Below are 23204 nucleotides of genomic sequence, written 5' to 3' on the forward strand. Positions count from 1 at the left end.
TCGATTATTATTGCAGATTGTATAAAAATATAGGAGATAATATAAAAATATAAGAGCAAAATAAAAGCAAATAGAAATGTATGGATATAATTAAAGAATGATAGAAATAGCTAGTCATTAATATGTGACTAAATTATTAGATAAAGGGTGTCCCCAAATTAAATGGCAAAACTTCAAGAGCGTGTAGGGGACCGAAAAACTAAGACGAGAAGTCCTTTAGAAGTTTGCTCGTTTTTGCTCCATTTTAGAGAAAATCGCAAAAATTCAATCTCTCATTGTCAGTTGCTCTCTCGAGTCGATTGGCACCGAATAAACTTTCCGCTTCAAGATTCTTTACATATGTAAACACTTGATGGCATCCTTTACGGTGCCAATCGATTCAAGAGAGCAATTAAGAGATCGAATCATAGATGCGGTGCATCAAATATCACTAGAACAATGTCTAGCTGCGATTAATGAGGTCAGTGCTAGATGTAATGCTTGCATTGCTGCGAGAGGGCAACACTTTGAACAATATCTGCATTAAACATAAATAAATAGAAAAACGAGAACTTGTTTTATTTATTTTTTCGTAATTTTCTCCAAAATGGCGTAAAAACGAGCCAAACCTCTAAAGGACTTTCCGTCTTAGCTTTTCGGTCTCCTATATGCTCCTGAAATTTTGCCATTTAAATTTGGGACACCCTGTATGTGTGAAGTACTCTCATATATTGATACTATTTTTTGTATACCAATAATTATGAATTATTAATTTTTTTCAGAGTTATGTATTTTTTTATCGAATACACATATTGTAGTTTTTCATCTCACTTTATCTCGCCAAATCATATAAACAAATTTGGATTGATGAAATAATTTCATGAATAATTTCCAAACCGTTAAAAGAATCGTGCTGAGATTTTGCACAGATACTCGAAAAGAAATATTAAAACAATCTACGCAATTTTCGCGTGCTTTTGTCAATGTTTTGACACGTGACACATAAATCTTTAAACGCGCGCGTTTAACCGACACACGCAAAACCGCCGCTGGCTCGGCACGAATATAGACTTCACTTAAAGCATCTTTTTTTTTTCCTTCTCTCTTTTCCTTACGAATGCCACGCCTCGCATTTCTGCATAATCACGGCTGTTGTCATTTCCCTTCCCCTGCCCGCCAACGATCCTCCCCGGCGGCGAACCGTTCCCTTCTTCTAATCCCTTCCTCTCCCCCCTCGACGGTACCTGCCTGCCGCGCATAGTTTCTTCTTTCCCCGCTGTCTTCAGGAATCCGAGCTCTCCCCCCCCTTGGGATAGCAGCAGGCGAACCGGTGCATTATCGAATGCACCGTGTCTAGTAACGGTGAGAGCAAGCTTAGCTTGCTGGTCACCGCACGTGGACCGTAATCGAGACTCGTTCCTACGAGACGTGACTTGTTAATCGACTGTCCTTTCTTTTTTCGACGATTTCATTGTGAAATAATTTTCATGTAATAATCGAGCTCATTTTTTTAAATAACTCTTATGAAGAAAAGAGCATCTTCGCTATACGCATCTCTCTTTGGCGTATACGAGAAGAGGGAAAACCCTGTTTTACAGAAAATGATCGATTCAGTTATTCGTCCGCGAGAAATATCAAACGTTAGCTTTATCATGTCATTGGTATTTTAAAAGACAATGGATCCTCTTAGGCGCGCGTAAGTTCTAAAGTTGCTAGTAGGCTAATACTTTTACGAGACGGATCATAATACGAGCGTCCTCGCGATAAAATGAAGAGTGCAAACTGCACGAGAGTGTCAGTTAACGATAACGTCGGCCAATTATAAATCTCTGAATCTATGAAATGTGCTATATATATATATATATATATATATATATATATATATATATGCGCGATTTGTAAGAGACTACCCACATGTGGCATTGATTACACGTTCCATGACCGACTCTCATTATCTTTATTTATCCTACGAGTGAAGTCACCGCGGTAAGAATCGATTTCAAGGCGTGTTTCCTTTAGATTCCCTATTGATCGTCGATCGCTATAATCAACAGCGATAATAGTCAATCAATCATTTTTTGTCGAATCAATTTCGGAATATATGCGAAAGTGCGTACGCGGAAGCATTTGAAAAACGAGCCGAAATTTGTCTATCTTCGATTAAATAAAAGTTATTAATTATATTTGCGTTTATATAAAAGAGTCGCGAAAAATTTTGCGCGAATGTTCTTTTTTTTTTTTTGCATGCAAAAAAATGCAATGTAAAAATTATTCACGACAATCAATTGACTGTCAATTACACGCAAAAATTACAAATGAGATTTTCATGCGAGAAATCTCGATTCCACGATTCATTCTCAATGAGTTCGCCGCTGCTAATTGTGTTTGTCATGAATAATAGATCAAACGAGGCGAAAGAGCGAGTCCGGACTTATATAGTTGATTGTCGACGATGAGTCGACGATATTATTCATCATCATATGAATATCATCGCGCAGGGCGAGCGACTTAAGAATGATCATTCGGATCGAAGAGTACGATGTTGATCTGCATAATTTTATTTAACGTACATCGATCGCAAGAAAGATCTGTGGCACAATTATCGCGATGATTCTTAATTCTTCATCTTATTCGCTAAATTTATAGAGAAAAAAAAAATCTGTTAAAAATGACAACGAATGTAATTTTCTTTCCCTGCATGAAAGTAAAATAAAATTCGCTCTCTCAATTGATTTTTTAATTTGCCAAAATCTATACAGCTTGTGTTTACGTTACTCGCACGCGCGCGTGAAAAAATTCCTCATCTCCAAGCATACCATTCCGTTTTACTTCTGTTCAACTCGAAAATACCAAAAAAAAAAAGAAAAGAAAAGAAATCGTAGATTCTTACCTTTGTCAGATTACAACTCCCGACCTTTTTTAGATGTACCGGTAGGGCCGGATGTAAAATCGATGATCATCACGTACGGACCAATATTTACGATCGCATATATATATCCGCATCGCCTTTTTCTACGCCGCTCCGTAGCGGTGACCTCGGGCGGTGCGACGTGACCTTGAAGAATGGCGAACAACCGGTCATGATGCGATGCGATGCGACGCGGCAGGTCCGTACCTAAATACCAAATCACTGGAGTGTGGAAGGAATTGTTTACGCGCGTGTGTGTGTGTGCGTGCTGCGCTCGGGTTTCTATCTCGTAATTCACGGAATGTTACGCGCGTGCAAGGCTAACAAGAGTTTTCGATGTATTCATATATGCCGGATGTTCCTGTCTCGTATTTTTTATCTTCCTTTAGATAAATCGTATTTTGCAAACTTCTCTAAAAATTCGTGGAGAATTGACGCACACACACACGCGCACAGCTGCTTTTTTGCTTTCTTCACGAATACGAAGTGTCGATCTCCTTTTTAAAATAACACAGAAACTATCTTTCAGAACTTATCTTTCATAATTATGCGTGTAGATATTGCATTGAAAATATTTTAATAATTAATTATTAGAATTTATAAAAAGAGAAATTATTATTAAGATTAATAATATAATTAATTATTCTTAGGATTATTAATTATTATTATTAACATAATTTATATATTATTAAAAATTTAAAAAGAGAAAAGAGAGACGAATTTTATTTCTCTTCTTATAAAATAGTTTTTTCTTTCGAAAACCAAGTCTGGCATCACACAGATCACTGTTGTATATTTTTTGTATTTTTTAATGCAATTTTAATAAAAATATGCGTCGTTTTTATATCGGCAAAAATGCGTTTTCCAAGAGTCGCGGTTCGCATGAATCTCACGCCGGGGCAAAATTATGTCCAGTACGATTCCACGAATATTTCTCGAGATGTAATTATAATATTGTGTGTGTGTGTGCGTGGATAGATTATTAATTGGCAAAAAAAAGTGATTCATCGGCACATATATCGATGTTTAATACTATTTAACACAAGTAATTTTTACACAAATTAATTCGTCATATTCGTCATCTTTCTGTCACACTTGAGAGACTTGAGACGTTTTATTTATCCAAAAATCTAACGAATTCCCTATACATATTATACGTTACGTATCTTCTAAAAATACATTCATGTTGTGGAATCGCGTACGTAAGTTACAATGTAAGATCAAAATTGGAACTATCGATGTTAATTATCGATTAGAATCTGTTTGCAATACGGGAGTTTGTAACGTTTTTTATTCCTGTTAAAAAAATATCTAGAAAAAAAAAATAAATAAATAAAATAAACTCAATTCGGGAACGGAATGAAAATAATCGCGTCCGATCGAGATTCTACGAGCGTTTCCACCTGCGAACATGCCGAGAGAGTTGCCTTTCGCAAAAACGCCATTATCTTCACGACGATTGACCTCGTCGCGTTACTGTTGCGTTAAACGACGACGCGTCACGAAGCTGGCGCATTAAATATTAACACGTAAGTAAGTAAAGCGCGTTTTAATCGTTGAGAAAGATCCACATCGCTAACAATGATATCTCCGACTCTTGTACTCTCAAGTACCTCATGCGCGCGATACGCATTTATCGCAATTCGCTTCAAAGTACTTGAGACAGCTTGCGATAAATTCATCCGCGCGGGAATGGTGTTCCGAGAAATATAATTCGCTCTTAATTTATCATTAAGCGTTAATCGCATTGTCCAAAAAAAAAAAAAAAAAAAAAAAAAAAAAATCGAGTAAATGTTTCGACGCATCTTGTAATGTCTTCGTTCGGCGATATTAGAAAAAAAAATAAACAGTCGTATGATTATTCAAGAAGCTATTAGCTTAAGCCGCCTGAGATAAGAACTCATTGGATCCTTTACTCATAAATCTTCGGAAGATTACGAACAACGTCTCTCGTATTTTTCTGGGAGTCGCTCTGTATAGGAAACTCGTCGCCATCAGCGGGAAAGGTATCACGGGGTTGTTTTTTTTTTTTCGTCGCACAGACATCGGGGATCCATGAAGAACTTATATATCGTAACGGTCGTGAATACGATTCTTCGCCTCGAGAAGAAGAGTCATCCGATTCATGCATGCCGGGTCTCGAATAACGCGGTCGGGTCGATGATGGTGCGGTGATGGCGTGGATCGCGACTTGAGGCAAAGAAGACGACGAAGACGACGAAGATGACGACGACGACGTCGACGACGACGACGACGACGACGACGAAAGCAAAGGAAGAGAACAGGGCGCAGGATAAGAGAGAGCGAGCTCTAGCTCACCTTGGTGCCTATGGTATGCGCCCATTGGCGTCCCTCGCAAAGGCGTAGCGTCTCTCTCAGCGTGGTAGGCGATAATATATATTTTTATAACAAGTCTCTCGGACCTCAGAACCCTCTCCGTGAGAGAGAGAGAGAGAGAGAGAGAGAGAGAGAGAGAAAGAGAGAGATGGAGAGATGATTGATCGATCGATCGATCGATTGATTGATCTTTATTAGCTTTCTCAGCTATTTGTAATACAAATCTAGTTTAGAAATGGAGAGATGGAGAGATGGAGAGAAAATAGTCACTGCAACTGGTCTTTATAGCGGTTGGTTTTGTCCTCGTCATGAATATTTTCTACATGCTGCGAAACAATGCGGCATACGCGTAATCCTGTTAAAGCTGTTGATGTTATTTTGTCCCGGTCTGTACGTCTCTTCACGATGAAATGTGAATTTTACGTAAGAGACATCGTTGGTTTGCATTCAAGGGAGGGGATTTCTGTTATAAAAATTTTTTTATATAGGAATCAATTCTGTGTAAAGTTTCGAATTGCCATCTATTTTCTATTCATCCCTTTCTCTCTCCCGTCTTTTTAGACCCGCATAATTTTCTTGTAAAAAATCTACCGGTTCTTTGCGTTGTTGTTATTATTATAGCGGAAAATTCGTATAGTTTGTTCGAGCCATGAATATGGAAAACGGAATGCTTGTTCGGTATGCTGACACATTGCTGAATCGCATAACTCGGGCGACTCAATGGACTACGTAACATGCGAAACGTTACGTATACGAGATTGCCTTATCGAAAGTGCCACGATAGTCGTAAAAAGAAACCTAAACGAGAGAGAGAGAGAAAGAAATTTTTGCGACGTTATTAAAACAAGTATCAATCACAAAAACTTATTTTATTTTTATGTAACAAATTAATTTGACAAGCACGAGAAACGGTGCTACCGAGAAAAACGCGGTAAAGTAAAAAATTAAAAGATTTATAATATATCTAATTTTTCTCACCGCAATCTTTAATTAAATAGATAAATCGCGCTTGATTTTGATAAATTATCAGTTTAAAATATATCTTTGTTGTCCCGTATAAATTGCAGTATATCAGAAAAATATTAATATTCTTTTCATATTTCTTCTTATTTTTATCTTATAACATATATCACATCTTATCCTACGTCAAACAGAAGGATTATTACATTTATTTTATCATGCTCTGAATTATTGTATTATTCCCGTATCATATTGTCGATCCTCCTCCCAGGAATGCAAACGGGGAAGCGATAAATCGAAGTAAAATCGAGTCGGGGACAGGGGAACGTGCCCTAAATAATTACACTAAAATATCTCCATTCTCTCTCCTTGGTGTTGCTTGCGTTTACAAAGTAGCTTTTTTTTTACGATCCCATTTAATGTGAAAAATTCCTATTTAGCACAAGCCAAGTCGCGTCGTTTCGCGGTATCGCGCGAATGCGAAAGTACGCGCGATCGTTTTACGATTACGCATACCGATACCCCGAAGGCGATGCATCTGCATCAAGAAAATGCGCAGCGAACGGTCGACGATCCGCGCGCGTCCGCGGTCTTAAATATTTCATTCACTCACACCGGCATTTATCCGCGGCGAGAGAAATATTACGCGAGATGCATCGACGCGCACCGTAAATTTTCTTCAGGCTATCTTTCTTCTTCTTCTTCTTCTTTTTTTTTTAACGAGAGATTTTTTTCCTCTTCCGAGACAGCCTTCGACGCGTCGCCGATTTGTGCATACCGGGCACGATTAGTCGCCTCATTGTGCGTTACGCAATACGACAATCGAAGGAAGCAAGAGGGGGAAAAGGAAAAAGAGAGAGAGAGAGAGAGAGAAATCGCCGGCGGCTCCTCTATTCGCCTATGCGTTTTCCGCGTATGCGCGAACATACACGGATACCGATAAATAAATAAATGCGTAGGTGCGTGAATGCGCGGCTAAATGCGATCTGAGGAATGTCGCGCGTCTGGGGAAATAATCCGGGACATCCTTGCACAACATTGCGAGAAAAAAGGCTTGCCTCGGTTACGTATAGCGCGATGAAAGTCTCCGTCTTGGTATTCTTGAATTCTGAAATTTTTTCACACGATTCAAACTATCCTGCATTGTACGATCTCTATACGTTCTAACTCGTATATCCAATCGGAAAAATTTGAAAAAAGGAAATTTCTTTTCAGGATCGAATGGTACATATTCCAGAGTGTGTCTATTCCTTGGAAAAATATGGAAAATCTAGGATTCTCTCATGTATTTTTTTTTTTTTTTTTATACCTGGAAAAATCAAGGAATTCTCGAGAAATTTTTAAAAAAATTCTCTCCTTCATAATTTTACTCTTATATTATAAATAAGCAATAGACAATAAACCTAGTTATGAAAATTATATGTTTCAAATATATTATACTAGATATATATCTATTTCTATTTATATATACATACTCAATGTCTTAAGAAAATATCGAATATGGCAGTACATATTCTTTATTTTAATTTTTAATGATAAAAAATGAAAATATTATGCAGGCTAATTTTTATTTTAACGAAAGCTATTCGGTTTTACTTTTAGTATATTTGTAAATCTTGCGCTTGAAACTCTGTATTTTTTCTTCATATAAATGAAAAGTATTGAAAAACGCGTACAATAAAAAAAAAAAATTTATTTCAGAAAATTGCATTAAAAGAAATCTTTAAAGTATTCTTTGTCGAGAATTTTCTCAACGGAAATACCTGGAAGATCAGAGAATTTTCAAGGAATTCTTTTCACAAGATTCGAGTAAACACCCTGATATTCTCTTGCATATGATGTATCCGATAGCTCGGACACATAAACTTCACACGTGGATCGTCGTGCGCGGCCGTCCGAAACCGGTGTACATACGTATATAACGTATGCCTGAATACGGTCAGGTCGTGCGGATAGATATCGGATACGTGTAGCGGGACATGGGCGGTTTCGAAGAATGCGTTTCCTTCCTGCCGATACGTGATGCAGGTACACCGTAAATGGACGCGCGCTCGCGCGTGATCGGAGATCGGAGATGCGCGATCGTCCGTACGTTTTATATAAGTAATTACACCCCCTCCCCCTCTCGTCCCTCCGCTAAAATGAGTCATGTTGCGATTACAATTCCATTCGTGTCTCGCAACAAAGCGAGAATACGGTGCGCAACTATGACGAGCAAAACTTTGGCGATGGGATGCGGGAGCGAGGAGCTCACGCAACAAACACACACATACACGTATGTTTGTATCCTTAATTTTTTAATAATATATAAAAAATTATATATATCGAAAAATATATTCAAAGCCATTAACGCATTTCGCGGATGAATATTCCCTTGATAACGGAACCGATTATCGCAGGTAAACACCTGGTGCTGGTGACGGATCCCGAGATCGTCGAAGATGCGTACGCCTTCGACAATCCTTGCTTCAAGGACGCCACGCCTACGACGATCGGCCGTGTCACGGAGAGATCGTCGTCGAACGTACTCGGGGACACACCCGCCAAGGACTCCACGCGATGGACTACCCCTTGGACATCCCTGGGCCTCGGGTCGGCTATTCGCAACGAAAAGCGCCGAACCCTCGACGATTCCTGCGTCGGAGTAAGCCGCATTTCTTTTGCATTTTTTTTTTTACGATATTTTTTTGCTGATACGGGTACATGTCGCTCTCCGTTCCGTGCATGCTATCATTCAATAATCAGTAATCGATATTACTTAACGGCGATCTACTTTATTTTGTTTGTAACAAATAATTAATTTTATTCCTGAAGATGTTGATTTATTAGAAATTATGAAAAAATTGTATTATAATTATATATATATACTTATATATTTATGGAAACCACGCGCGATTTATTTGCTTAATTAAATTTAAATCGATAAATAAAATTTTCTATATTTTTTATAATAAAAATCTTAGTAGCTCTCTCAGTATTTTTTAAATATATCTTATTGTTAAAGAGAGAGAGAATGATCTCTTCCATATTGAAAAATACAGCTATATATATTCTGTAATTACATGTATATATTATGTAACAAAATGGCATCTTATGTGGTTATTTTTAATTAGAAATTATCGGCCCAAACGACCAACACAAGCTATTACACCAGGTGGACAATAAATTCCGCGGTTAAATCTAAAGAAGTGTCAAACACGATAATAATGTCGTCGTTTAGTTGCGCGATCCAGCGACACTTCATGTGATTTAATCTTATTTCAAAATATCCTTCTTCACGAAGGAAAGATTAAATCAAAATTAATTTTTTTTTAGAATATCCACAAGATGATTAGAAAATACTGTATTTTTCGATTATACAATATTTCTTCTCGTAAAAATTTAAATATAACTTCCGTTCATTAAAATATAATATTCTTGAGAATAAGTTTAAGAATAATAAAAACAAGATAAAATACGACTTCAAAAAATAAAGATATACATATCGTCAAGAATTAACGAGTTTTTTTATATATACACATACATGTTGCATGTTTGTGTTAAGATATAAGAATCAAAGAGATGCAAAAACTTAGCAAGAAATCTTTCAATCGCGATTTATATGCAAGCCGGATATTACGTACATGACCCAGCCGGATGTGATAATATGTATCTTTAAATTGGCATGACTTTCATAAGAATATGACGCTCTTCCTTCGTTTATTCGTTGCTCGGGTGGATAATTTAATATCCGTCATCGACGAGAGTCGTCCGGTCTTTGATTCGATCGACTCGACGATGCCGATGCGAATCGACACGATTAACACGACGGCGATCGTGATGAGCGATCGTTTTCATCACACTTGTTTCAACGCAATCAACGTGTTCTTGCAGCCCAAGGCTACCAGGGTCAGCGTGGTCGGTCTGCGTAGTCGCGACTTCACCGGGCTGGGCTTCAACGTGTGCGGCAACATGAGGGAGGGTATCTTCGTGAAGGATCTGCTGCATCGCGGTCCCGCATCCGAATCCGGACGGATACATCCAGGTCAGTATCTATTATCTCGTCACTCGAAATATTTCTATTGTACGTTTTAATCAATGATTTGATATCACTGATATCAATTGAGGATTTATCCGCGACGAGCTCACCATCTTCAATTTCTTCTCTCTTTGATTTACCTGATTTTTTTAAAATTTTTTATTCTTATGTCTATTAAAAAGAAGCACAATCTATATTGCCTAGCAATTCGATTTTCACGCTCGATTCAGTTATCGCTGTATGCGACGATAACGTAGCTGCGAGAATTCTCCTCGCTAGCTGTATCGAGATTGAAATGTAGCGTAATTTCTATCGGGAAACAGCGATATCACCCATGTAAATTGAGTAAAGTAAATTATAATTTAATACCTCGAGACGCGATGTTGTCTCTCGATGAACGCCAGTCCGCGCGGATCTGAAAATCACCCACATACCTACATTTCGCGATGAAAGCACTGCTACCGCCGCGTTCGAGCGTTTGATAATGCATGTCGTGAGGCGATTAAGATGGAATATTAAGGCTTCATCGTAAGTGCACTTGTCGGCATAAGTAGAGTGCGCGAATCACATCCTCGTATCGTCATACGTTATCGTTGGCCTGGTTTGACAGAGTCAGCTCAACAAGTTCTAATCTTGAAAAACAAAGTATCAATTAAAAGAACATATCCGTATTTGATAATAATTTTTAGAAAATTGTAGAATTTATTTTGTACGAGCGAAGCGTTGCGATTGAATTCTTAATATTTTTTTATAATAAAATCTAAAAAACTAAAGCCGACTTTTCTAAAACATTTCCAGTTGTTATCTCTTTGAAATGGATCAGAAATACACATCAGAAATATTCAAAATGTACGTCATGCTTTAAATAAAAATTAATTTTGCAAAAGAACATCATCTTTGTTTCGTAATGTATTCAGTAAAAAAAATTTGTTATTATACAGGCGATCGTATCTCCAGCGTGAAAATCAGCTTCCGCAACATGGTGTACGAGGACGCGCTGACGATTCTTAGCTACGCCTCGCCGTATGATGTGGAGCTGGAAGTGGAGAGCGGCGGTAATGGCTCGAAGCCGACAACGTTGCTGAAGAAGAGTGTGGGCCCAAGCCCGACGAGGATTTGCCATCCTCTCTACAGGAGTCAATCGATCCCAGAGTTGACGCAGGCCCATAAAAGCGTCGCGAAACGGCTCTTCATAGCCGATCCAAACGAATCCGTCGGCTCCAATCAATCGACGATGAACTCGACCCTCAAGTCGTCGAAATCGACGCCGGGTGGCGGACAAAGTCTCGAGAGACGTCACGACGAGACGACAAAAAATAATCATCACAAGTTTGGCATCAAGGTACTGCCGGCGTTAGACGGCACCGTGCACCGAATCGAAAATCAAAACGAGCACAACACGAACCTGGAGAGAAGGCACTCGCGCAAGATAGATGCTGAAAAGCTGCTGGCTTCTTCGAACAGACAGTCTGTGACGTCGAGCGACGAACCGCTGAACGAGAAGAAGCTCTGTAACGAGAATTTTCAGCAACGTGCAGATCAGCCTGATGGCGTCGTCTCGGCGAGAATCACCACCAACTTGTCGGACAACAAAGCCGGCAGAAGAAGCGCTGATGCTGGAGGAGGGCTCAATATACCGTCGGAGGTGCCAACAGAGGTACACAACGCGGCTATGGCGGCTCGCAGAAATCGGAAGAGCAGTTCAGAGCCGTTGAAGATTAGCAGTTCGTCGCCGGACTCTGACGGCGCCAAGAGTCCGCAGAAGAACAAACGGAAGGCGCCGGCGCCACCGAGGAACAATATCAGCGAGATGCCGCCGCTCGCGAAGAAGGACGCCATCGACACTATCGACAGCATTGCCGATTATACGGAATCATTGTGCGATTATGTGAACAAGGTGCGCGAAAACACGGATGCGCGAAGACACCGTTTGGAAAGCCAGTCGGTGGTGAACAGACGCAACTCCGAATCGGATACGGACAACGAGATGCAGAACAGCTTCACGACAATCGAGCTGAATGCAGCGGACATCACCATTCATCGCACGCCTGTGCCGGAGGCAAACGACGACGATGAGGATGAGGATTACAGAAAGGCCGCCAGTCTAGGCGACCTGTCCAAGTATGAAAGCAGGACCGCGGCGACCCTCGAGAGAGCGCAGAGTCTCGACATGAGCGCTGATACCAATACGAAGAAGCGTAAGGCGCCGCTGCCGCCTGAAGACATCAATGAATCTACGGAGGATCTTACCAAACTTGATCAAATTGATTCCTTTGACCGACGAAAGTTGAAGAAGTCGAATGAATGGGGCACCCTGGAGGATGTGATCTGGAGCGAAGCTGCTGCTGAAGCGGACGAGAAAGCGCGCGGGAAAATAAGTACGAGAAAGAAAAGCAATGGCACTCTCGAACGTTCCAAATCTGCAGTGGAAATCAAGCTAAAGGAGGAAATCACTGAAACAACAGTGGTAGACGATGTGTCCGAGAAGAAAAAACCCGACAATAATGATCACGACTTTACCAGTATTGAACTGTACAACTTGCCGTTGAGCAAGCGATTGACACAGGAGTTTATTCATGCTGAACGGATGTTCAATCCGGACGAGGACAATTCTCTAGCTAGGATCGTAAACGACGGCCGGGTAGTGAAGAGTCCGACCCCGAAAGAGGTGGAGCTGGACTTTCAATTGGCCGATGAGAAACGCTTCTCTAAAGAGAACCAAAGTGAGGAGGAACTCTCCGGAAATAATACGGACAATTCCGTGTTGGAAAAGTCAGAGGACTTCAATCGCGCTTTGCGCTACTTTAAGCTACACGCGAATGTCTCACCAGCGGAATCGACGACAAAGACAGTGAATCTGGCGCAACTAAACGAGCGGGAAGAAGAAAAAGCACCTCTTAATAACGCATCACTCTATGCCGATAAGCAGGCCGTTGTGGAAGAGCCCATCTCGAAGATAACCATAGACAGAGGTTGTCACGGTTGCGAGAACAGGCACTGCCAGCACAACGTCAATTGCGAATGCGGAAAACACGCCGATAGGCCACATCGCGTGACCGTGCGATCGTTTTCAGATGACAATAAGATAAGAGAAAATGTGGAGAAAGAAGTAGAACGGGCATGTACCCCGACGCATCTACGAATTCATACGTCCAAATCGGAGCCCGCCAGACGCAATAAATCCCAGGATCCGAGGGAAGAAACGAACACGGAGGGAAAGAACGGTACCTTCTCCACATTCCAGGCGCATCGGACGAAATTCGAGCAACGGAGCGATAAGTGTTCGCCGACCGACTCCTCCTTCATCGATACGCATTTTGCCAGACGCGTTATTAATGTCTCCGGTCGTGACGGAGACAACGGCGAAGAAGAGGAAGAAGAGGATGAATACGATTTCGGTTCAGGTGTGACGGCGCACAGTAAGAGTCCGTCCTCAACCAAAGAGAACCGTCACAATATCAGCAGTGTCAGTGTGTCGAGCGGCGAAAACAGCGAGGACAGTGGTCTAGTTCGCGAGTCAATAGACTACAACAATCCGCAAGATTCGGAGAATCGTCCACCCTTGCCCGATACACCTATGCCATTGAACGCTGCTCACAAGATGACCTATATCACGGAAATAAAGGTATCGCCCAACAGAGACAGCGTTCGTGAAATTGACAGTGAGAACGAGGATGGAGTAATTACGACGGGGACTAACGGCGAGTCGCGAAAATCGCTGATACAGCACGAGATCAAGGCGACGTCGAACGGCAAACCCACGTCCGGTAAAAAACCGCCGGTACCACCGAGACGATCAGACATCACGAGAAGCCCGAAGGAGGACCGGACGGACAAGCAGGTGGTTTACGTATCCGAATACAAGTCCGCGACGGGCAAGAGAGGTCAGATCTTGGATCCGTCGCATCCGTCAGAAATCAAGCAATCGGAAGGCAAGAAGTTCGAACACTGGATCTTCATGTCCGACAAAGAGCAAAATCGTTGGAACCCTGCTTCCAGCCAACCGCAACCCGTTACCAACATCATGTTGTCGTCCAGGGACGATGCGAATTAGAATATTCACGATCGTCGCTTCTTTCTTAAAAATGCAAACTGGAAGTAAACGGTATCACTTATTTTAAGAAGGCATTTTATTCAAAAAGTATCAGGAATGACAAAACCTCTTCGTGTATGGTGTTTCTTTATGAAAACGAATAATATAATGATGATGAATGAATTTTTCAAGTTCCCTGAAAACTAAAGATTTTAGATTTAATGTCCTTTTAAATCGAGTTTAAGAATGTCGCACTTAATGATTTTCTGAGATAAATAATATTTTTGCACTTTTAATGTATATTTTTTCAGCAATTAAAATTTCGTCTTTTTTCTTTTTTGATCCCAAGTTTCCGATGTAATCGAAATGAACAGCGAGAAACATATGTAAACTGAAAGGTGAGAAAATGATTAGCTTTATGTCACGTATGTTGATGTATTTCTTGGAGCGATACGTGTTTCACACACTATATGGTATCAAGTATGTACAAAATATAGATCCAGAGAACACGCTTCTTGACGACTTTACCGAAGATTTTTATTCTACACATAAATATTTTCGCTTGTGTGTGTATAATTTTTTTTCAATTCTCTATAATTTCCTAGGTAATTTATTTCAATATCTTAGAGAGAGAACAGCAGCATATCTAAAATAAATAAAAAAATGACTGTTACATATTGCATATATTTGAAAACATTTCTATACGCATACATATTAAATCGATTGTCTATCATGACTACAATATGAGAATTTATATTTTGATTTCTAAAATTGGTCCTCATAAAAAAAAGTAAAATAAATAAAAGCTAAGAAACTATATATGTGCCATTAAGAGTAATTATGAACTGAAGGGATTACATACTTGAAGTGCGGATTTGAAATGCGAATGCATGTAAGAGATCGCGAATTTTAGCTTGTGCGTTAAATCCAATCAATCGGGCCAGTGCTTTTTAAGGGGGCGGGTATAAAATGATAAAAATATTAGAATTTTTTATTTTTTAGAAAAGAAGAACACAATTTTTTTAAACATTTTTTTTAGCTATATAACATAATTTTTGGATATATCTAAGTGCCTTAAAAAAATGTTTGAACATATAAGAAAATCATGTTTTTCTTTATATGTACTTTTTTTTTTCTTGGAACCCATGCGTGTGATCCAATTATTTTTTTAAAATCTGTTCAGAAATAAACTACTATAATTACAACTATAATTATATTTTGATACTCGTCCCCTTAAACACAAACGTTGTAACAAACTTAGCATATTTTATTATATAAAAAATTGTGCATATATTTTTTTTTAACAAAACTTTTATTTTCTTTCCTATTTTAAATCAAAATAATTTTTAACTCCTACACACACATACATTAGAATCTTGCTAATTGCACATACATGTATAATGAGAAATACGTAATTCTAATTTATCTGAAAATAATTTTACTGTCGTGTATTTTACGTATAATTTTTCTCTGTTATCTTGTTCATACTTTTATCGTACATTAAATGTTAAATATGATTATCATCTTACTTTTTTTTATGTTGAATATCGCGCGTATTATACGAATATCACACAATTCAATCAAAACAAAATAATTACATTTAATGCTAAATATGCAGCGAGGATTTTGCAATGACCGTATGCGAAATGCTGTATTTTTAATTCTCGAATACTTTTACTCGAAGAAGAGAAAGAGAATCTTATCTTATTATCTGCAATCTGAATATGTGACTTGTTTTATTTACAAGTAATTAGAGATACTTGATAAGATCGTCGTGTTTTATACATACATCCATTATGAGATGCAAATACCTTTGCCGATAAGATCTGTAATCAAATAATACGTTGCGTAATAATATATGGTATATAGTATGTAAGCGAAATAATTTGCAAATCCGGGATTAATGAACTTAATAATTTACTAACCGTCTCCCGCATGCTAAATTCTAATTGTGTACGAATACTGTCCGCGCATACAAGATACACAAAGAACAAGCGTAATTAATAAAATTTTACGCATAATTACATTATTTTCGTTTTTTAAATATATTGCTTATTATTATTTTCCTATAACATTTTAATTTTAAATGTGTAAAAATGGTCGTTTTTTCCAAGTTTTGTATATTTCTTTTATAATATTGCATATTGTTTCTTTTTATTGTATTATCCGCTTTATACTAGGTATTTTCCAAAAGGATGACAAAGAAATCCCAAATCATGCGTTTTATAGTAAATTATATGACTATTTACTATAAAACACACGATTAATATCAAAGTGTTCCTCCATATATTGGGTGGAAGTATTACAGCACTGTTAAAAAAAACGTGGAATGTGTTATTGTTAACCGATGCGAGTCAGTCGTCAAGTCTTTCTCTATGTGTACGTTTATTGTAATATAATTTATTTCAAGACTAACATGTTGGTAACATACTATATATTGTATTATTGTCTATAATTTTTATTAGTGAAAAATGTATAAAGTTTTAACGAATAAAAATGTATATTTTTAGACATAAAACCCAGTATCGCAGAAATATATTTCTTTACGCTATATATTTTCATGAGAAAATAACAATTATTTGTATTTGTTTTCTAATTATTGCTCCAATACAAGCTTACGATAGAATGCATCAGATGTCAGAAAATTTTACCTGTTTTAACATATTCGAAGCGTGAATATCATGTCCAGATATCCTAGATTTTTGAATTTTAATAGATTAAAAAATCTAGGAATTTCTGATATCATAATTCTGAGAATTTAATTTATTTCTATTTGCCATTTGATTATATTTTTCCAATACCTTGTCTCCATTTGAGTGCTTTATTTAGATAAATATTTATATAGAAAACCTCAGACTTAAAAGAAATTCTTAAAAATTTAATTAGTATGACATATTCTTTTTATTGTATTATCTGCTAACATATATATCCACTTTAAAAATTTTTATTATATTTATTCTTACACAAGAATTTCACAAGAAAAATTATAAAAACTATAGAATATATATAATGTGTAAGCATTTTATTTCGAAATATATATCAATCATCCTTTACACATTATTGGCCTTAATTCTTATTATCTTTAAGCTTTAATTATTATTTTTATAAAAATTACTATTTATGTAGACATAAGCTGTATATAAAAAACTAAATATGCTTGAAATGAATTTTCTTTAACATACTATTTTAAAATATTTTTTTTTATCCATTTTCATTACTATCTTGATTTGAAAATATTTGAAATTTATATTTGTACATCATATTAACTCATCATATATGTATACATTAATGATTTAACTAAAAATATAATGTGATTAACAAATTGATTTATATTTTACAAATATAGTTTTACATTTTGTGCGCAACAATGTTTTTTGTAATGATAATTATATTACATTTAATTATCACATAAATATTAATATACACAATATTATATCTTAATACAATTATATACTATCAGGTAATCTAGTCGCAAAGCTATTCGAAAACGATTGTCAAACTTATATTTCGAAACATATAATAATGTGCTTATATGGCAAATCATTAGTCTAAAATGTACATAATTGTTGAAATTAAGTCGCAGATTGTTTGTAATTCTTTGTACTCATTAATTTTTTGCCACACATAGCACAGATAGCCTTCTTGTATGCGCAGGACTGACAATAGTGGGAACCCACTTGATGTACCTTTTGCCTACATATTCTGCAAATCTCGAATTTCGTGGTGTATGGATTGAATCGAGCTTTTCCCGCAGATAAAGCTTTGTTCTCCCCTACCTGACGACCTCCGCTTTCCACAGTGTTTCTCGCACCTGTCTTCCAAGGATCAGGCGTGATAACCTTACCCAATTTCTTCTCGCACTTTTCGCAAACCATGTCGAGATTAGATTTGTTTTTGTTTTTTTGTTTTTTGCAGAAGAAAAACCACAGATATATCTGAAAGATTTGAAAATAATTGTACATCAAAAAAATAGTTGACAAAAGATTATTTTTACACATTATCGAGGATGCAATTATGTTATGTCATTTATTATACCTTGACTTTCTATATTGTTTTTCACTTTCAAATGATTTATTATTTATGCACACACACTGTGACATAAATTTACAATAATGAATTATTTCACAGTATTGGAACTTTCTTCAAATCATTGTTTTACACATAAATAAACAAAAAGGTGCAGAATCGAAGTACGATCGAGATCACTCTCATAACTCCTCAGGTCTGTTCTTTACAGCTGAACTGGCTGCACCAGTTCAGAGCCCATCCTCCTCCTTCCAATAGGGAGAGAGAAAGATAAACTCTGAACCAGTGCAGCCGGTTCAGCACAGTTTAGCTGCAAAGAACAGACCCCAGAGTAATTTTAGCGCGTTCGTAAACTCATCAAAGAAAGATGTTGTATTCGTTCACCATTATATGTAGAATTATTAAACAATTTCATATTTTATAAATATTATTTTTTTCTCCTATCCTACAGTAATAGAATTTTATAATAATTTTACAAATTATCTTTGTCCACTATTTTGTAGATATATTCATAGAATCTGATGCTCCAAGAGAATTTGCATTCTATGAAATTTAAATAATATATATTATATATTATTTACTTCCAAATTTAAACAAAGAATGAAAAACAAAATTAAAAATTAAATTTACGATAAAAACTACTTTAAATTTTTCCTATTATTGTAGTATTCTAAAAAAGTCCAAATAAATAAATAAATCTATATATATATATATATATATATATATATATATATATATATATATATATATATATATATATATATATGCAGTATCAATAAGATTTTACAAATTTATGCGAATAACATCAATTATTAATCAATTCCAAATTTTATAAATATATTATTCTTCTTATCCTAAAATAACTTTATAATAAATTTATATATTATCTTTATATAAAAATGTAAACTTTTTTTAAATATTTATATTTTTTATTTATATCAATTAAATCTTATATTAAAAACTAAATATACTATTATATAAAATTGTTTTAAAAATATTTCTTTTAATAAATTATTCATTAATTATCATAATTTATATATTAACCATTTCAGTTTCAACAATCTTTCCAAAAAATTTAAAATTTCTCTGATATATATACACGAAATAAAATTAATTAATTTTTTGTTATTTAAATTATTTTTTCATTCATACTTCTCGATATAATTTTTATAAACTTTTAGAACTTTCTAAATAAAACAAAAGTATATTTTAAAATATATGTAATTTTAGTAATCTTCAATTAACGTTTCAATAGTTTAGAACAAATGGATGCGGCACTACTGCTTTCGAACGAAGTTATCATAAATGTTTATTACATCGTGTAGATTATTCTCTTCCACGCAGATAAATCCTTCTAATATAGGAGAAAGTTTAAGTGCGCAATCTAAACAATATGGCACATTGCGTTTCGCTTTCGAACGAATAATCAAAATGCCAAATACTTCAACCTGCAAAAGTAAACATTAAAAATAATAAATGTAAAATAAATAAAAAAATATATAATAATAATACATATGAGTAGAAATACTGATATATTTTATAATAAAACATAATTTTTGAAATAAAATTCTACATTAAGTAGAGAAAAGAGTTGTAGCGAAAACCAAACAACAATAAGATAATATTTAATAATTTATTTAAATGTGTATGTGTGTTAGCGTGTCTTTAAGAAATATGACTTAACGAAATAAAATATGAAAATCACGATGAGAGAATTTGCTGTGATCGAAATTTATTTTATCTGAGAAAATAAAAATATTTTGTCTCGCTTTATATATAATCTCCCTCTTTATCTATAAGCAATTTTTAAGATTTTAAAAATCTATATAGAAAAAGAAACTCTTTTTTTCGAGACTCTTTTCGTTATAATTTCTACAGAATATGTATTCGTCCAAAGTTATTGAAAATATAAAAAAAAGAAATTCACCATGCACTTTTCACAATAGGGCGTATTCTTCAAGTCGCATTCATTAGATTCAACTTTAATACTTTTATTTTTCACAAACTCCAATGTTAAATAATGTTGTCTCATCGTCAGCAACAAGCAATTTTTGATCATTCGGTATAGTTGCATATCTGACACGTTGTTATTACATGCCAAGTTCCAAGATAGATGCACCATCGGTACAATCGATTGAAATTTTCGTGACTTGTTCCATTCATAGCGCTCAATGGCGGCTTGGTACTGTTCAGCGGTGAATGGTCCAACGTTCCACGCAATATTATTACAAAAGCCTTTCGCGTATACCCAGTGTACGCAGCCGACGTTCACCCATACCAGATGGCCTGATTTCTGATCGAATTTGTATACCGGAATATTCTCCCTGTGTAACTGCTCCAAAGTTGGCGGCCACCAACTACCGTGTAGATAATCGACGCCGTTACGCTCGCAAAGCGAGCATATTGCACCCCAATATTCGTATGGTACCGCAAACCATTCGCAGTCGCCCGGTCCGATGTTGATATTAACCGAGCAGAAGTTATTGTTCTCTTGATGACCAGGTGTTCTGCAACCAGGTACCTATAGACGATTGTAAAAGCTAAGTTACATTTGCAAGAAATGCTTTGATAATTTTTTTCATACAGGGGATGCTCTATATAGAGAGATCTTTTAATTTTAATTAAAATTTTTTTATTATATCGAAATATTTCAATATACCTTCATATACAATTGCACAGTGTTCATTCCCAAGATATTGTGACCTACATAGTTGAGCATACTGTCGTCTGATCCCACCTGAAATAAAGATGGCAGCTTTTTTAGCTCCTCCAGTTGCCGTTTCCATATTTTTATGTTCGATAAATCCACGTTGGTGCCGAAGAGTAGTTTCGTTTCCTCCTTAATCGTCTTTTGTGTGTTCTCTTTCTCTCCCTCTATGCTCTCCAGGATTTTCTTGGCTTGATAATTCGCGTACTGGGCGATCGTCGAGTAGGTTCGGTGACTATGGCATTTCCAGACCATCCGACTATGTTTTCGATTCCAGTTTTCCACACTAGTTTGCTTCATCTGCGTGCGCACCTCGATACTGCCAGTCGGATTCGTCTCAACTAAAGTCTTAGTAGAAAAAAGACCCACGTCGAAATTGAGAGTCGCGACAAGGCCGCGTATCACAAAGATTGGGTGTTTCAGACACAAATCTCGTATTAACGGATTGAATGCTTCATTTCTATTAGTTATTTGTAAGCTCGGCGTCAATGGCGATAGTTGTTCTATTGTTAATCGTTTACTAGGCGGATTCGGTGGCTGACAAACGCTCAGTAACGAGAATTTCGGTACGCTATTCAGTCCTTTATCCTTACACATCTTTATGATCGTCTTGCCATCGGCTTCGATATTTAATTCCGGTACTCGTCTGTAGATAAATAAAAGTTATAATAAAAATAAGGAACAGTTTTATTGCAAAATAAAAAAAAATACACTGACAGCCATTCAATATCCTCCATTATTATGTTATACAAGTCAATTGTGACTGATCTGATTGTTAGCAAATTTAATACTGGATCTATTGGAAGATAAAATCAAAAAGCAAGGTAATAAGAAGGATACGATGAATAGAAAAAAACATAAGACAAATAATGTTTTTCCCTTATTGACTATTTGTGATGATCGATGGATAACATATCTTTATTATTCCGTTGGCAATCTTTGTTATTATAGGTAAACGATAATCGGTGTGTTTATTTGTTGAATAATAATGTCTGTCTGAGAAAAACATATCCACTTATTGTCATGAAGTAAATGTTTAAAATGTTTTTGTCTTTGTCAAAGTATACAATAACATATTTGACTAGATATAACTACCAAATGTCGCTTTTATATTCATAATTTTTATTTTCTTGAGAAAATCAAAAAAGAAAACACGATTCAAAAAATTCATTTATGTTTTCTCTCTTTATCATATTTTTCAGAATAAAAAATCAGTGGTGCTTAATAAAGAAATAGAGTGTAATATTTTTTGGTCTAATATTTTATGGCACTAATAGTAATTTTTAATAGTATAAGTAGCAGTTGAAAACAAAAATGTTATATAAATTAAGGAGTGCAAATAAATAACAAAAATCAAATTCTTCATTTTTAAAACCATATTTCTCTATTCTGTATTCTATTTTCAATTTTGGACACTCTTTATAAAAGTTGATGTACACAGCATCATATTTAATATACTACTTTTGTCATTTTATTTATGATTAAAGAGTGAAATATATCTTTTCTTTGCGAGAAATATATTCTTGAAAAATTCTACGGAAAGATGAAATTTTTACACGATGAAATAAGAAATTATTTGAAAAGTATTTAGTGAAAAAATCTAGAATATCTAATCTCTTGGTACAATCAGTAAAAAAAATTACGTACTCTTTTCTTCTTATTTTCAAGAAAACTATATCAACATAATGAATAAATTTAATTTCTTTATTATTAATAATAAAAGTCTCATTCTTTTCAGTTTTATATTCTGAGAAATGGAATATGTGTCAAACTAAATATTTCCAAAATCACATACGTTTATCTCTAGGAGATCACTTAGAAAATGTTGATATAAAATTGATTTCACGCAGTAAGATGTAATACATTTGCGTATCGCAATTTTTGCAACTTGTCATATGTGTCATATTACTATAGAAAATAAAACTTTCATATTTTGTATTTTACCTATTTAAAAATAATTTTAATGATTTTTTTGCGATTAAAATAATATCGAATACCTATGACATAAACCGGATAATTTTTAGTTAAATATGTAAGCAACATTTTTATTATTGATTTAGTTAAAAATTATCCGATTTATGTTGCATTTGATGTGATTTTAATCGCAAAAATCTGATTAATTCATTAAAATTATCCTTAACCGATAAAATACAAGTAAGAATATCTCTTAAAGTTAGAATTGAAGTGACAGAAATCTAGATTATAAATTATCGTTTTCTTGCAATCTTTACAAATA

At 35.6% G+C, this 23204-nt stretch overlaps 3 protein-coding genes across 3 annotated transcripts in view; 1 reads left to right on the plus strand and 2 right to left on the minus strand.

The window, feature by feature from the left end:
• Positions 1 to 16767, plus strand: part of LOC138936762 (uncharacterized) — a 30023-nt gene extending 13256 nt beyond the window's left edge. Inside the window, exons 2-4 of the mRNA XM_070302382.1 lie at positions 8584 to 8828; positions 10058 to 10208; positions 11144 to 16767. Of these exons, the coding sequence (XP_070158483.1) occupies positions 8584 to 8828; positions 10058 to 10208; positions 11144 to 14256 (3509 nt within the window). The 3' untranslated portion in view covers positions 14257 to 16767. The remainder of the gene's footprint in view (positions 1 to 8583; positions 8829 to 10057; positions 10209 to 11143) is intronic.
• A 779-nt stretch (positions 16768 to 17546) lies between these two features.
• LOC138937061 (cysteine-rich PDZ-binding protein) lies at positions 17547 to 18433 on the minus strand. Its single transcript, XM_070302944.1, has 2 exons — positions 18271 to 18433; positions 17547 to 18170 (listed from the first exon to the last, which is right to left on the minus strand). Exon 2 carries the CDS (start codon positions 18108 to 18110, stop codon positions 17808 to 17810), a length of 303 nt encoding a protein of 100 aa, XP_070159045.1. The 5' UTR covers positions 18111 to 18170; positions 18271 to 18433; the 3' UTR covers positions 17547 to 17807.
• A 927-nt stretch (positions 18434 to 19360) lies between these two features.
• On the minus strand, positions 19361 to 21728 carry LOC138936978 (lysine-specific demethylase 6A-like). The gene is made up of 4 exons (XM_070302799.1): positions 21686 to 21728; positions 20921 to 21614; positions 20189 to 20782; positions 19361 to 19709 (listed from the first exon to the last, which is right to left on the minus strand). Exons 1-4 carry the CDS (start codon positions 21703 to 21705, stop codon positions 19539 to 19541), a joined length of 1479 nt encoding a protein of 492 aa, XP_070158900.1. The 5' UTR covers positions 21706 to 21728; the 3' UTR covers positions 19361 to 19538.
• Positions 21729 to 23204: the final 1476 nt, after the last annotated feature.

The sequence above is a fragment of the Polyergus mexicanus genome, unplaced genomic scaffold, assembly GCF_030449975.1.
Source record: "Polyergus mexicanus isolate NDT 795.1 unplaced genomic scaffold, iyPolMexi1.0 SCAF_10, whole genome shotgun sequence".
Lineage (NCBI taxonomy): Eukaryota > Metazoa > Arthropoda > Insecta > Hymenoptera > Formicidae > Polyergus > Polyergus mexicanus.